The sequence below is a fragment of the Phytophthora sojae genome (genome assembly GCF_000149755.1).
Source record: "Phytophthora sojae unplaced genomic scaffold PHYSOscaffold_2, whole genome shotgun sequence".
Lineage (NCBI taxonomy): Eukaryota > Oomycota > Peronosporomycetes > Peronosporales > Peronosporaceae > Phytophthora > Phytophthora sojae.
The window spans coordinates 514,736-527,687 of record NW_009258116.1 but is presented as its reverse complement, the minus strand read 5'-3'; the positions used below and the strand labels follow the sequence as shown (position 1 = coordinate 527,687).

Below are 12,952 nucleotides of genomic sequence, written 5' to 3'. Positions count from 1 at the left end.
CTAATCAACGACTGCGCTGTGCGGTACTTTCACTAGCTCCAAGTACTGCGAAGCATGTAGCTCGTCTTCTGGCGAGAAATCGGTGAGTTGACCCCAATGCTCGCTCTTCATGCGTTTCAGGATCGAGATCTCCCCATGTCTCGGTTGTTTTGAGCTTAGATAGCGGTCGACATTGTTTCCAAACCTTCGATCGACTTGATACTCTTCCTTCTACTACGATGCTGGGCCCAAATTTTCCCTACCACCGAATCGCCGTACAGCCTGGTAAATCGGTCTTCATGCCTGTAAAATGACTCGGCGAACGCGCCACGAGTGATAAGAGCAGATTCTTTACGAGTCGCCATGGCGTATACTGTGTCCTGGGCGGACAACGTAATGCCCAGGACCCCGCCAATAGATCCTTGTTCAGCATCACGAACTACGAGAACCAAGCCAAACTGTCTTGCATCTCTTAAATTAAAGTTCACTCGAAAACAATGACGCCTTACACTCAGTCTTCGCCCACTTAAGCATCAGGGCGGTTCTGGAGCGTTGTCACTACAGTGCCTACAGTAATTAGTCTGGGCTCAAAATTAGTCTGGCTTCAAAATTAGTCTGGGCCAGACTAATTCGTGTCAAGCAAAAATTGACGTCTTCATTATTAGTCTGGCTAAAAATGTTCATAATTAGTCTGTCGTGGTGACCACGATTCTAGTCAATCTCTACCTACTTTACGGCACTGATTTTTGAAAAAGCACTTGACAGCAGCCAATTTACCAAATCTCGCACACACAGTGAAATCTGGAAAATATAACAGATACCTGAGTGAACATGGCATCGAACCCATTGAATAGCCTTCTCTAACCGTTAGAGAAGCAGCATCTGCGATGATTTAGTCTTTATTTCTCCTTAAAGCCACGATAAATATAGTTATACTATCAAAAATATTTGAAAATACGTATAAACATACCATTTCACAAAAATAATGTTTTTTCTTACTTGAAAACGGATATTTTTAGATATTCATAGTTAGCCTGACTTCAAAATTAGTCTGTCACTGTTGGGGCCAGACTAATAATTGTGGGCAATGAAAAATCTGCTATTCAGATTTAGTCTGGGCCAGACTAATTACTGTAGGTACTGTAGTTTATTGCGGGCCGAGTACAGTACTGCTCGGATACGGTGGCATGTTTGTACTGCAGTTACTCAAATCATAACTTGGCTGACCGCGCGAGATCCGTGACCACAAACTATCCACCTCAAACTGATCGAAAGCGAGCAACCCTTTTCTATTTGCAGCGCAGCCGATTATAATAGTTGCGCTTGAGTGTCCCGGTGGGATTCTATCTATGACTTCTGCGAGTTTTTGACACTCAAGCGCAACTATTGTCAATACGAAGCCCTCGTCCTGGCCAGGTGAGGGGAACCTACCTATCGATCAGGTAACCTATCGTTGTGGTCAGATACAGAACGGACCTGATCTGTGATCGGGTTTCATGCATTCTAGGCATTCTGGGGGTTGCATCCCCAGAGCCCCGCATAAAGAAAACTAACTCCGAGTTGCGGCACCGTGTCCGCACGCTGGAATGCTCGGCGCTGGGCCCGCCTCCGCAAATACAGCGCGGCCCTGCTTCGCGGGCACCCCGCGCGGGTTTGCCGCGGCTACGCGACCTCGCAACCGCTCGCTTCCGCTAGAACATGGGTTTTTATCTTACTAAAAGCATACAAAAACTCATACAAGGTTGCTGCGCTTTGGCTGGGAGACCAATTTTCTACTTAGTATTTTTTATCGTGGAAGTGAAAGTTCTGCATGGTTGTTCACAGACAGATAGTTTACACTAAAGATGTTCAGATGCAGCCCTCCGCAATCTAAAACTCTTTGAAAGTCGACGCGTTTACTTCTAATTCGCGTTTATATCGAACCTGTTGTATATTCTTTAGAGGTCGGTGCAGTAGTTGGTGAACTGCCTGTGGAACTACCGCATTTCGCATGTTGAGCGCTACAGCGGTTTAAGAGATACACCTTTATTTAGACCAATCAGAAATGCGAGAGAGAAGTCCGTGGGATCGCATGTAGAGAGACACACCCCTAATTTGGGTATTTTGCGCATTTTTGCATGCACATTGAGCCACTAGTTCCAAGCGCGCGAAGGCAGAGGGGAAGAGCTGCGCACTGCTCGCCAACGTTGCGCTGCCCCCTCCCCGCGCGCTTGGAGGCATACGCCTCGTCGGAGTGATAGTTAGTAGCCACGCCTGGTGTGGGCCCAGTTGAGGCGCGCTTGAGCGCGGGATATGGGGAGCACGAGGTTAAACCACAACGCGCAAGCTCGAGAGAGCGCACAACACGGCTGCTGAAGCGATGGTAGTAGAGGAAGCAACGCTGTGGATAATTGGTTAAGTGGTGTGGTTCCTGTGCAACATAGTTGTAGATGGCGCCTAGACTTGTTGCTAGCTTAAGCGCCATCCTAGAGGAGATCGCTCCGCGCCATCCGCATGACCAACTATCTTGCCAATTTTGTGTTCGAAATGATCGCGTGACCCAGTTTTTGGATTTTACATTGTTTTTAGGCTCGAGTGCAGTAATTAACCTAAACCTATGACATGGGGTGTGTTTCTCTACATGCGAAATGCGGTACGCATACTGTAGCAGTCGGAGGCAGGCAGATTCTGCGGCTGCGAAACAGGCGCAGGAGACGCCTGTGGATGGTGGTTTTGTAGCACAAAATCTAACCTAGGACAAAATTTGAGTCAAGAAGCACGGTTAGTTGATGATAACTACGGCTATCTACTGCGCCTGTTTCGCAGCCACAGCATCTGGCCGGTAATGTGCAACTGGAGAAGTACGAAATGATGTTCTAGTCAAATTGAAACGAACAAACGTCTGCCTACTTTCTTAAAACTTGTGAAGAGCGAAAAACTTCCAAAGAAGTGTTTTGTTTTTGAGAAGCTTTGTACCATCTCTAATTGCGATTTCGATGTCTCCTGAACGTTACCTGTAACTGAGAATACATTCGTGACGAATTAAAGTTTGTGAGGCTGGTAAACCAGCAAGCTGGTCTCCCAGGATAAAATACCAGGTCCGTTCTGTATACGACCCAATTGAAATTCTACCGTCGATCAGCCCTCGTCGATAGCCGAACTACGAAGTACTAGAGTATTGTACATGTCTATTACTATAGGTTCATCAATATTGGTGCAACTGGCATTGCGATTGCTAGTAGTAAGTGACTTTATTGGCCTTGGCCATTAAAATCCTGGTGGTGGTCTTTCTGTTTTTTTTTCTTCTTCTTCTACAGCTTCCTCTTTCTTGTTCTTGACGGTGTCTCGCTCTGCTGGTGAACCCTGATTTTCACGCGGGGGCTCTTCTCGATACTCTGGTTCATTCCAGAGGTCCGGATCCGTCCGTCTAACCAACTCCTGGGGTTAACGTTGGACAAGCACTGCCGAATGGCCAGATTGCTCTCTACCTTGAGCTCAGCTTCGCAATGCGATTGCTCTAATTTCAACCCTTAACGAAGAATACGCGTCGGCTTACGGTGGGAGCACCTAAATGGTGATGCTCGTGACACAGAAATTTCTTCAGTGTGTGGTGCGTTAAAATGCTGCGTAAATACTCAGTACTGTGTGTCTTGAACATTGTCCGTGTATTGTATGCATTCTGACTAGCGTTTCATACCTGTGAAATTATCACTTGTTTCGGCAACGGACCGACAATGGCGACTCCGACAAAAGAGTGTTGGCACAAATTGAAGCATTTTCGGAACGGGTAGTTCTGACGCTTCGAACGCCCGAAGGATTGGGTTTCATAACTTTTCGCAGAAAGAAGTGCATGGTGATTCTAGGAAGTAATCATCATCGAAGTAGCCGATTCGCCCTACTGCCAGGACTTCCAAAACTCCCCAATTAATAATCGTGTTATTTTCTTTTTTTTCCACCAACGTAGTCACCACTAGGTGGCAAAAAGGCGAGTAGAACACAGCCATCGGACTCAGGAGGGGTTTACCGATTGCCAACATGTACATTAGATTCTAACTTCCACAAAGGTTGGAAGGAAAAATTGATTAACCACTTGAGGACTTCTCGCTTGCTAGTACGGAATTAATCTCCGGAATTAATCTTATTACGGGGAATCGATATTCGATGATGAGCGGACGGTCACCACAAAGGTTGGCTAGTTAGTACATGTACTTGCACATTCTATTGCTATTGAGCCGGACTTCGTTTAGATATCCACAGTAAAAGTCACCGATTCATTGTCAATCGCTGCTTCAGACTCCTCTTGCGAACCAATTGCCGTTAAATTCACGGGGAAGTGATCTATCAAGCAGAAGTTGAATAGATTTCTGCGCTAGATTTCTACTTCTTATTGCACGTAACTGGAGATTATTCCTGTAATTGGACACAACACGAAATTCCCATGACGCGAGCATTGTAACATATCGCCTCACACGAGCCCGTTATGGTGTGTTCGTGATACAAGGAGTCATGACGCTGGTCCATACCACCTTGTGTGCGTAGGCTTTCAAGATTTCCTGGCAGCATCGGTTCCCCACAAACGCTGCTTGAGAACCTATGGACTACATTCCTGAAGTTGGCTTATTTTATTCATGTAGCAGCAGGTATTCCCAAGCTGCCATAAAGCCTATTGACTTCAAACACCCGGAGCTTGTTTGAGACTGTAAGGTCGGGGAAGCTCTGAAATCCTGGTGAAATTGGTGAGGGCCACGCGCTCAGAGTGTCAGAGAGGGCAATTCGAGGAGAGAAGTAATAAAATCAAAATCTGAAATTTGAGCCTTGGTAGACCGTCGAAAGAGCAAGAAACTTAAGAAGTGGATGAGTTCGGAAGCGAACATGCGCATTTTGTCAAATATACTGTCTGGTAGGCGACGAACAACGAGAACGGCGTGCTGATATTCCTACGTAAATTAAAGATACGGTGCCGCAGAGAACCCACCTACAAATACTATCTGAGTCTTTCACTCGAGGGAATGTGCGTATAAATCAATTAAAATACAACAGCAGGCAGCAAATTACCAGGCGTGAGAGTGGGGCATACCCACAAATGACCCATTTTCGCTGAGTTACTCGGGCAAAGCAGACAAATGATCAATTGAATAGTCTGTACTGTACATACCCAGTAGCTGCAAGTTGCGCCACTTGTCCGGTATATCTCGCGGACTTATCCATTCATCGGAAGCCTTCGGCTCATCGAGCACTCTCCTCTCTTTGCACGCCACGCGATCCTTGGGGGAAGATCAATGGTATTTCAGTTAAGACGCGAGTCTTCGCCCTCCAGTCCAGTCCGAAGGGCTGGACTGAGCTAATTACTACTGAAATACATACGTACGGGTGTGGTGCTGATGTTGCTGGTCGCGAGGAGATCAGGAACTGTGGCGACGACAGAGGAATTTCCATAAATCAGTGATTTTCACTGAGATTTGACAAAATGATTGTGATAGTTTGCCTGAATTCACTGATGCAGCATCAGTAGTATCGTACTAGCGCGTCTATATAATTTGCAAGTCAAATGTAGACCTATAGTAATACTAGAAATAGTAAATGTAGATAGCATGTTACCTACTACAACTAGTAATACATAATATAGTATCACTGTCGATGTTATTAATACATACTCCGGTTGCTACGGTACAGTGACAGGCGACCCCTTCCTAGCGGTTAAGGTGTGGGCTTGCTGCGTTTAGTGCCTTTTTGGTGGTTATACTTTTTGCACTATACAACTTGTCTGGTGTTCTGCACAAACACTAAAACAACTTTATTCGTTGGTCGTCTCGAGGATTCACTACGAACGAAATAAAAGGTCCAGCTTCTCCACAATTGTTTTACATCTGCCCCCTCCGCCGAAACCCAGCTTTTTTCGCGATAGAACAACGCATACAAGCTCAACGGACCCAGGAGATGGTGCATTCACTAAAATAAAATTGTCACGTGCACAACGTATTGGCTTTCATGCATCGATAGTAGCTTCAGATGAAATATGTTATCTTTAATAGTCCAAGGTTTTGTGAAGCCAAGTACCCAGGCCTATAAAAGTGATAAAGTAGCAATGAGGACAGCCTTGCGGAATGCCAACCGCTTCAACCTCCACTACAGGTCCTCCGTCCATGGGTCCACTGATCCTTCAATCTCAATAATCAACCGCGTTCGAGTTGAGCGAGGTTGTGTTGTGCGAGTTAAGTTTGCGTCCGCAGAAGATGATAATGGTCGACAGGCGAAAGGCTCATAAACATCCTGGTAGTCTCTTAGTCAATAATGTAGCAGGAGATACGTTGTAATGGAAACGCAAATTTACATACCACAGATACTGTAGGTAACAGGTAAGTCGCAGATTTCAGAGCTTTTTCATGCAACGCGCGCGACGTTGTATCTCGTTGAATTGCGATAGCGATAGTGACTGCGCCGCTGTGGTGAAGATGCTCACACTAAGTTCTATAGCTATCCCAGCCTATGCATAGCTCTCGTCTTCATTTGATCGGCTTCAAATAGCTGCACTAGCAGCTTTACTCCTACCCCAGAATAAATGTAGTATGTAAATAGAGACATCTTACCAAAAAAATAAACGCAGTTCGTGTAAAAGTCTCATTGATGATGATATTATATTGTGTTGCGATATAGTAACTACTACGAGTGTATTGGCAACTTATAAAGTGGCGGATTCCCACAACGTAGAAAGACAAAGTACCTCCGCATCCACCTGCAAACATTGTGTGCGTCACAAGGTTTTCGGTTCATGTTCTTAGTTTAATATGTCGGATTCCATCGGTACTCAGTTCTTTCAAGTCTCTTACCGCGGCAACTCTGCTCGGTTGTGAAGGGGGGAAACATGTCGACGCATAGTTAAGTAGGCTACGGCCTTCGCTTCCTTCACATCGACTGGGGCCTTACCCAACGAAAGCCTCTCGGTACACTTCGGAATAATATAGTAATCGAAAGAAGCGAATAAATACTACTGTAGTATTACTATTTACCAAATCACTGAGTCAGTAGTTTCAAGCTATCACAATCATTTTGTCAAATCTCAGTGAAAATCACTGATTTATGGAAATTCCTCGGCGACGACACTGGCAGTGGGGGCTAGCGGCGCCTCTGCCGGGCTGCCAGGTGTTGCTGGCCCTAGTCCTGGACGCTGGCTCCCGAGCGAGGAAACCTCGCCTTCACATGCCTGAAGACACGAGCCAAGCTCGGACACTGTGTCAGCGAGTTGCTGCTTGATAATAAAATCCACCGATGCGCCTTCACGGTGCATTCAGGATGTCGTCTGCACGCCAGATTCGATGTGCGAACGATTTCCTCGACATATACGACCAAAGTCACGATAAATATAGTTTCCTTATCATCATACCAAAGCACGTTGTGGGGGACAAGCAGTTCGTTCTTGGGTTAATGAAGGCGAGCCTTGGCGAGGTCCGTGAAGTGGATCGAGGCGAGGCAGCCCCCAATTGAATTGCCGAGTTGATTCAGGAACGAGCTGCTGTCCTAGTAGTCACACAAGCAACACAGGTGCGAACACAGTTATTAAGCCGAATAATTCTATGCCTTTGCAAGCCGTAGCTGGGCCCGGAAGGAGCGTGTGCGTCCTTGGCCAGCATGGCGATGCAGGCGCGGCCTCGCTGACGAGCGAAGCCGTCCGTGTGTGATTAGCTGAACCCGAAGGGAGCGTGGGTCCCGGGCTAGCGTGTATCGAACGGAGGAGCGTCTGTGAAGTATTGAGCAACGACACGTGGGGTTTGTCGTGTTGGCTGCTCTACTTGTCCCCGATTGAAGTAGGCGTGTTTTGCGTTGTCGCTTACTTGACTTTTGTATTGCATACTGTAGCCCATATCTAACGGACTCTGTGCTTGGGCGCAGAGATCCCGCAATCCCAATTTCGCTGAGTGGGCGAGAGCTGCGTTCGTGGTCATCTCTCTGCGCTCTACGCAACAGCGTCTCTGCTGCTAAGCGAGGGATCGTCCTGGCAACCGAGGAGAGTCCCGAGCGAGAGGACGTCCTGGCGAGGGAGGAGCGCCTCTGCTGATGAGCGAGAGGATGTCCTGGAGAAGCAGGAGCGCCTCTGCTGTTAAGGGAGAGAACGTCCTGGTGATGCTGAGTAGGCGGAGGCCGTCCTTGCAATGTTGGTGCCGTGAGCAGAGGTTCTTGAAGCGGCCTGCGAGCGGTGGTCGTGAGCAGCCCCCAAGTAGAAGAGCGAGCGAGTGCCGGGAGTTGGCCGGCAGGAGGACGTTTCAAGAGCTGATGAGCGCCGCCAGCGTGGTCCGGTCGCTGCTGGTCGTGCTTGTCTCCGGCGGCGCTGACTCTTGAATAGAGAGGTTTCGCAAAGCAACTTGTGGGAGTTAGCGACAACACATTCCCTACCCCTCTATAGAGACGTGTGTCTACAAGTTGTTCTCGACTCGTCTAGAACGTCTACAACGCCCTGTACACGTTGGTACTTGAGGAGATACGGGTAAGCATTTTACAATCTCCCAGCAATCTTTACTATGGAGAAGCCAAGCCAAACGCACAACAACCCCGTGGAGGAGGCCCCACCGACGAAGCGTCGTAAAACGATGGTCCGCTTTACGGATGAACTTGACTTCCAACTGATCCAGAAAACTCAAGCGAGAAATCCGTATGGGGAAGACTACGGGAAGAAGACCCAGGCTTGAGCTGATGTAGCTGCAGCTTTGGAAGTGGACGTCGACGGTCGCCGTTGCCGCGAGCGCTGCAACCAGCTCGTAGATGCGTATGAGGCAAAGCAGAAGGCGAGTGAGAAACGAAGTGGGCCGTGTGAAAAGTACACCCCGAAGGACGAATGTCTGGCGGAGCTGCGTGAGCTGCGCGAGATAGAGGCGCTGCTGAAGAACGACAAGAAGCAGCCGAAGGACCAGCAGCAGCAGGAGGACGAGCAAGCTAGCGCTATGCGCGACGCAGCCTTAGAAGGGATGAGCCGAGGAGGAGGAAAAGGTGGATCGCAGCAGCAGCAACTGGTTGCTTATCTCGAACGCTGCGACCAAGTCGCTCAAGCACTGGAAGGGAGGAAGGTCGCCAACGAGGAGAAGCGGCTTGCGTTGGAGGAGCGACGCCTGGAACTGCAAGAGCTGCGAATGGAACTTGAGCGAGACGAGCGACTTGCGTTTATTGAAATGTTAAAGGCTGTCGTCAGCAAGACTAGTTCGTAGTAGCTAGACTAAGATACTCCTCGAGGCTTGGCGGCTTAATGGAAAAGAATTTGCTGATCTGGTTGGGGTTGGAACAGTTGCGGAACTTTGTCAGGAGTACACCGACCAAGTAGTGTTTCCCCACAGGTGATAGATATAGTCTTTGACTCAGTCTCAGATCAAGAAACGGCCATAAGCGAATGATCCCTCCGAACCCCCACTCCACTGCCACGCGAACTTTACTCATAGCCGCATTGAATGCCTTTTGCGTATCACTCAGATTGGAGCCCTTGAAACCGACGTGCAGCGTTGGTTTGAGTGGGTAGGCAGGATCCCCATAGATGCAATACGGAAGTTCCCCGTCGTGATGTAAGACACGCGGAAGGCGCTCCAGCAGTCCACTCTGCCTTAAAAGCCAAGAGTCGTGACGACACCCAACCGTAGGACCGTAAAAGTCGATGAATAGTCCGTCCGGCGCCATTACTCCTTGGTATTTTAGCGCGTGTTTCCTCTTGTGTCCGTTGTAAACTTGGTTTTGGTTGCGCGTTGGGCGTGCAATAGCACGCACAGTGCCATCGATAAAACCAATGCATCTCGGCTCTGGTGCTCCACGTTGTGCCACAGCAGCAGCGTACTCCTCCAATCGCGACGATGTAAGTAGCCCACATTCAATGGTGAGTAGGCATTTGTACTTGTCGTACACCAACCCCAGCATGAAGTTAAATATCATGCAGACAATAGGGGCGGACCGCCCGAAAAAGCGGTTTAAGTCTCCATAACGTCCCGGGTATGCCATGCGGCGCAAGAGAATGCAGAGGCCCTCGAAACCGGAGAAGACAGCTCGATTTGGGAGTTTATAGCTACTGTCTAGGCGGAGCGCTTCAAAGAGGCGAAATAGGTCTCGCTTCCAGAAGCGAAAGTAGAACCGTGTTTCGTAGTCGTTGAGCGCTTTGATGTTAAAGCGTTCGCCGTAGGAAATGGACCGGGGGACGCTGCTTGTGGACGACGTTCGAGCAGAGAGGAGACAAACCGCTTCTTCCTCTGAGAGCATGCCGAGCCCGAGAAGGTCATGTACGTAAGTAGAGTTCATCGTTGAAAATGCTACAGACGTACAAGTCTAAGTTGCGAAAGCTCGTTCTAGAACTTGGCCGAATAAATCTATGGCCGCTCTCTGTCAAATCTTTCGAACGGCTCTAACTTCCACAAGTTTAGCTTACGAAACCTCTCTAATGGCCAAGACGAACTGCTGCGACTACACCACAGCCTCGACCGGGGACACAACGCGTACCAGGTTCCTGGTACCCGAAAACCGTCAGCTTGAATGGCTCCTACTTAATTATCCTACTCGCGTGGCCGACCGGGTCTTGTACATGACATCGTTGAACAACGCGCTTTGTCCTTCTCCAGGAAAACTTAATTTCCTTACAGGAAATACCGATGAAGAATTCAGATACATGCTCGAACAGATTTTCCAAGCGTGGATTCGAGTATTCGTCACGATATATTGTCTAAAACTATTAATATAAAATGTGTTGTACATTCCGATTCGAGAGAAAATATCCACCTCATTTCCAGCGAGCAGCAGCTTCCGACTTCAGGGACCCGTAACAATGAAACTGCTTCGACAGCCAGATCTCCAAAGCTAGATTCTGTCGTTTGTAGCAAATTGACCGAGAGCGAGAAGGACGAACCCGAAAATGAACGACCCGAAAAATGCCGCTGGGGATGCGTTTTCATCGAAATTTTTCGCGGTTGATGGTCGCGTTCGCAGTGATCTAGGCCAAACTCTTCGAACCAAGCAAACACTTAGCATGGCTACGAGGCTGCGTCGAAGCAGTCCGTCCGGTGACTTCATTTCGTTGCTTGACGGAAGAAACTTTCGGGTGGTCGGTCAATGGGTGCATGCGCGCTGAAACAAGGTGATGAACATTTACGAGCGCTGGGCCAGTGTGAGGTCGAGACTCGCGGCTTATGATGCGCTGGATCTCGATTCTGCCGTCTGCATCGCGACGTCCACTAGAGAGAGAGAGAGAGAGGCTACTTAAGAGCGCTCTGTGCCTTGGACATTTACATCAGAGTGCTCCCAGAAGTCCCAGAATACGCGTTGCCAGCTTCACCTTGTGTTGCGTGTGGGTAGACTTTCGTCTTCGCCGAGCAAAAGAAGATTGATATCCAGGTTCAACGCATTGTATTAGCATGGCGTTTCTAGGTTGTGAAGCCAACCGCGACTACATCCGCAACTACGCCATCCTTTAGTCAAGTTGCGGGCTTCTGCTGTCAGGTCGCTTAAGCCGACGCTGCAGCACAAGGCTTTGCCTGCGGTTGATGGTGTTGAAGACGCGCCAACGATGGTACCAAAACTATGCTCGACAAAGCTACGATTTATCTTCTTCGAGGGTACTGGTGGCCTTGCCACCGCAAAACTCGTATTAATATTCTGCAATTATTAAGATCGGTGCTGTCTGCGGCTGGTGCTCCTTGGGATGACGCGGCTCCACAGCGGGGTTTGCTGCCTTCTTCCTGGGCTTACCACGCGCTAGGTCGACGATCTCGGAGCGCCTTTGAAGGCTTTATGGAGATGTAAAACTATGGATCACTGCGGCAGCTACACTCACTCGTTGCAACTCTGGCTGGCTGGGGCTCTTGTCTCCTCGATCGGCTCGAGTAACGCGCACGTGAGGGGGGGGGTAGAGGTCGCGTGGTCAGCGTCTAGCCATAACTTCAGCTGCGTTTACATGAGCGCTTGCATGAAGCGGCTTTCCATTGTGTGCTCTTGTTATTGAGACGCCAAAGATTGTTAAATTATAATAATCATATCAACGTGCAACCAATGGACAGATCCTGCGTGTACCATGTTAGTGTTCTAACTTCTTATACCAATCTGCGGTCCCAAGATTGAAGGTTTCGAGAGATCCGCTTGTGGAGTAGCAGCTAAAAAGTGCCATACTGTTACCCATTAGAGAGTTCACCCGTCACCGAAATTGAACTCGGGTCACATGGATACCAAGCGGCGTTGCGCGAGCGTGATCCGGCTGTTTGTTTGTCTTGCGTAACTACATGTAGTGCGTTGGCTGTCGATATAAGTTTCGTGTGGCTACACAAGTTTTGTCCGTTGCGACCCCCCCAGGCGGCGTGGGTCAAACCTTGGGACCATGCGACCTTGATGGCAAACGTGTACGCGTACTCCGGCGCAGGGCTACGTCGTGTGGCATAGTGGAGTTCTCGGCATGGTCGATACGAGCTACTTGTTCAACTCGAACGAGGACGCGGTTTCCAGCGGCAACAAGAGCAAAGTCATCAACCACGACGGAGAGACACCGAACACAGCAGCTGCTGTGTGTAGTGTGCACCACATCAGGATATGACAGTGATCGGCGTGGAGCTGGTTTTCGACTAAGGCTACACAAAACCGTCGGCTCCGACTGGCGTTAGAGCCGCGCAGCAAGGAAGGACTTCTGCTAAGCTATGGTCATGCCGGTCTTCACTCGCACCCGAGATGTCACATTATCTTAAGGTACGGATCGTACGTGTGTCGTACACGGTAGAAAACCATACTTATGCCATACAGCCACTGTATAAGGGCCACACGAGCATCTAGCAAAGAGAAAGTGCTTAAGGATATTACTATCCAGGTGAACAAGAGCTCAGTAGTACCCAGCCTCAGTGGGAACGGTTTCCTACACACAAAAATGTTTTCAGTCTTATAATGGTTGTTTCTGCTGCAACTGGTAAATTGCGTTGTGTAACGGCACGGCAACACTTTTGGCAGAGGAAGCTGGGGTATACAAAATCCAAGTGAACAGCCGCTCACGTGTCCGTGG

General features: G+C 48.8%; 2 protein-coding genes across 2 annotated transcripts; one reads left to right on the top strand and one right to left on the bottom strand.

Moving 5' to 3' along the window:
• Window positions 1-8,471: 8,471 nt before the first annotated feature.
• Window positions 8,472-9,152, top strand: PHYSODRAFT_253706 (hypothetical protein; the record flags this gene model as incomplete). Its single annotated transcript, XM_009519934.1, has 2 exons — window positions 8,472-8,532; window positions 8,656-9,152. 2 exons carry the CDS (start codon window positions 8,472-8,474, stop codon window positions 9,150-9,152), a joined length of 558 nt encoding a protein of 185 aa, XP_009518229.1.
• On the bottom strand, window positions 9,142-10,182 carry PHYSODRAFT_480448 (hypothetical protein; the record flags this gene model as incomplete). The annotated part of the gene is made up of 1 exon (XM_009519933.1): window positions 9,142-10,182. One exon carries the CDS (start codon window positions 10,180-10,182, stop codon window positions 9,142-9,144), a length of 1,041 nt encoding a protein of 346 aa, XP_009518228.1.
• Window positions 10,183-12,952: the final 2,770 nt, after the last annotated feature.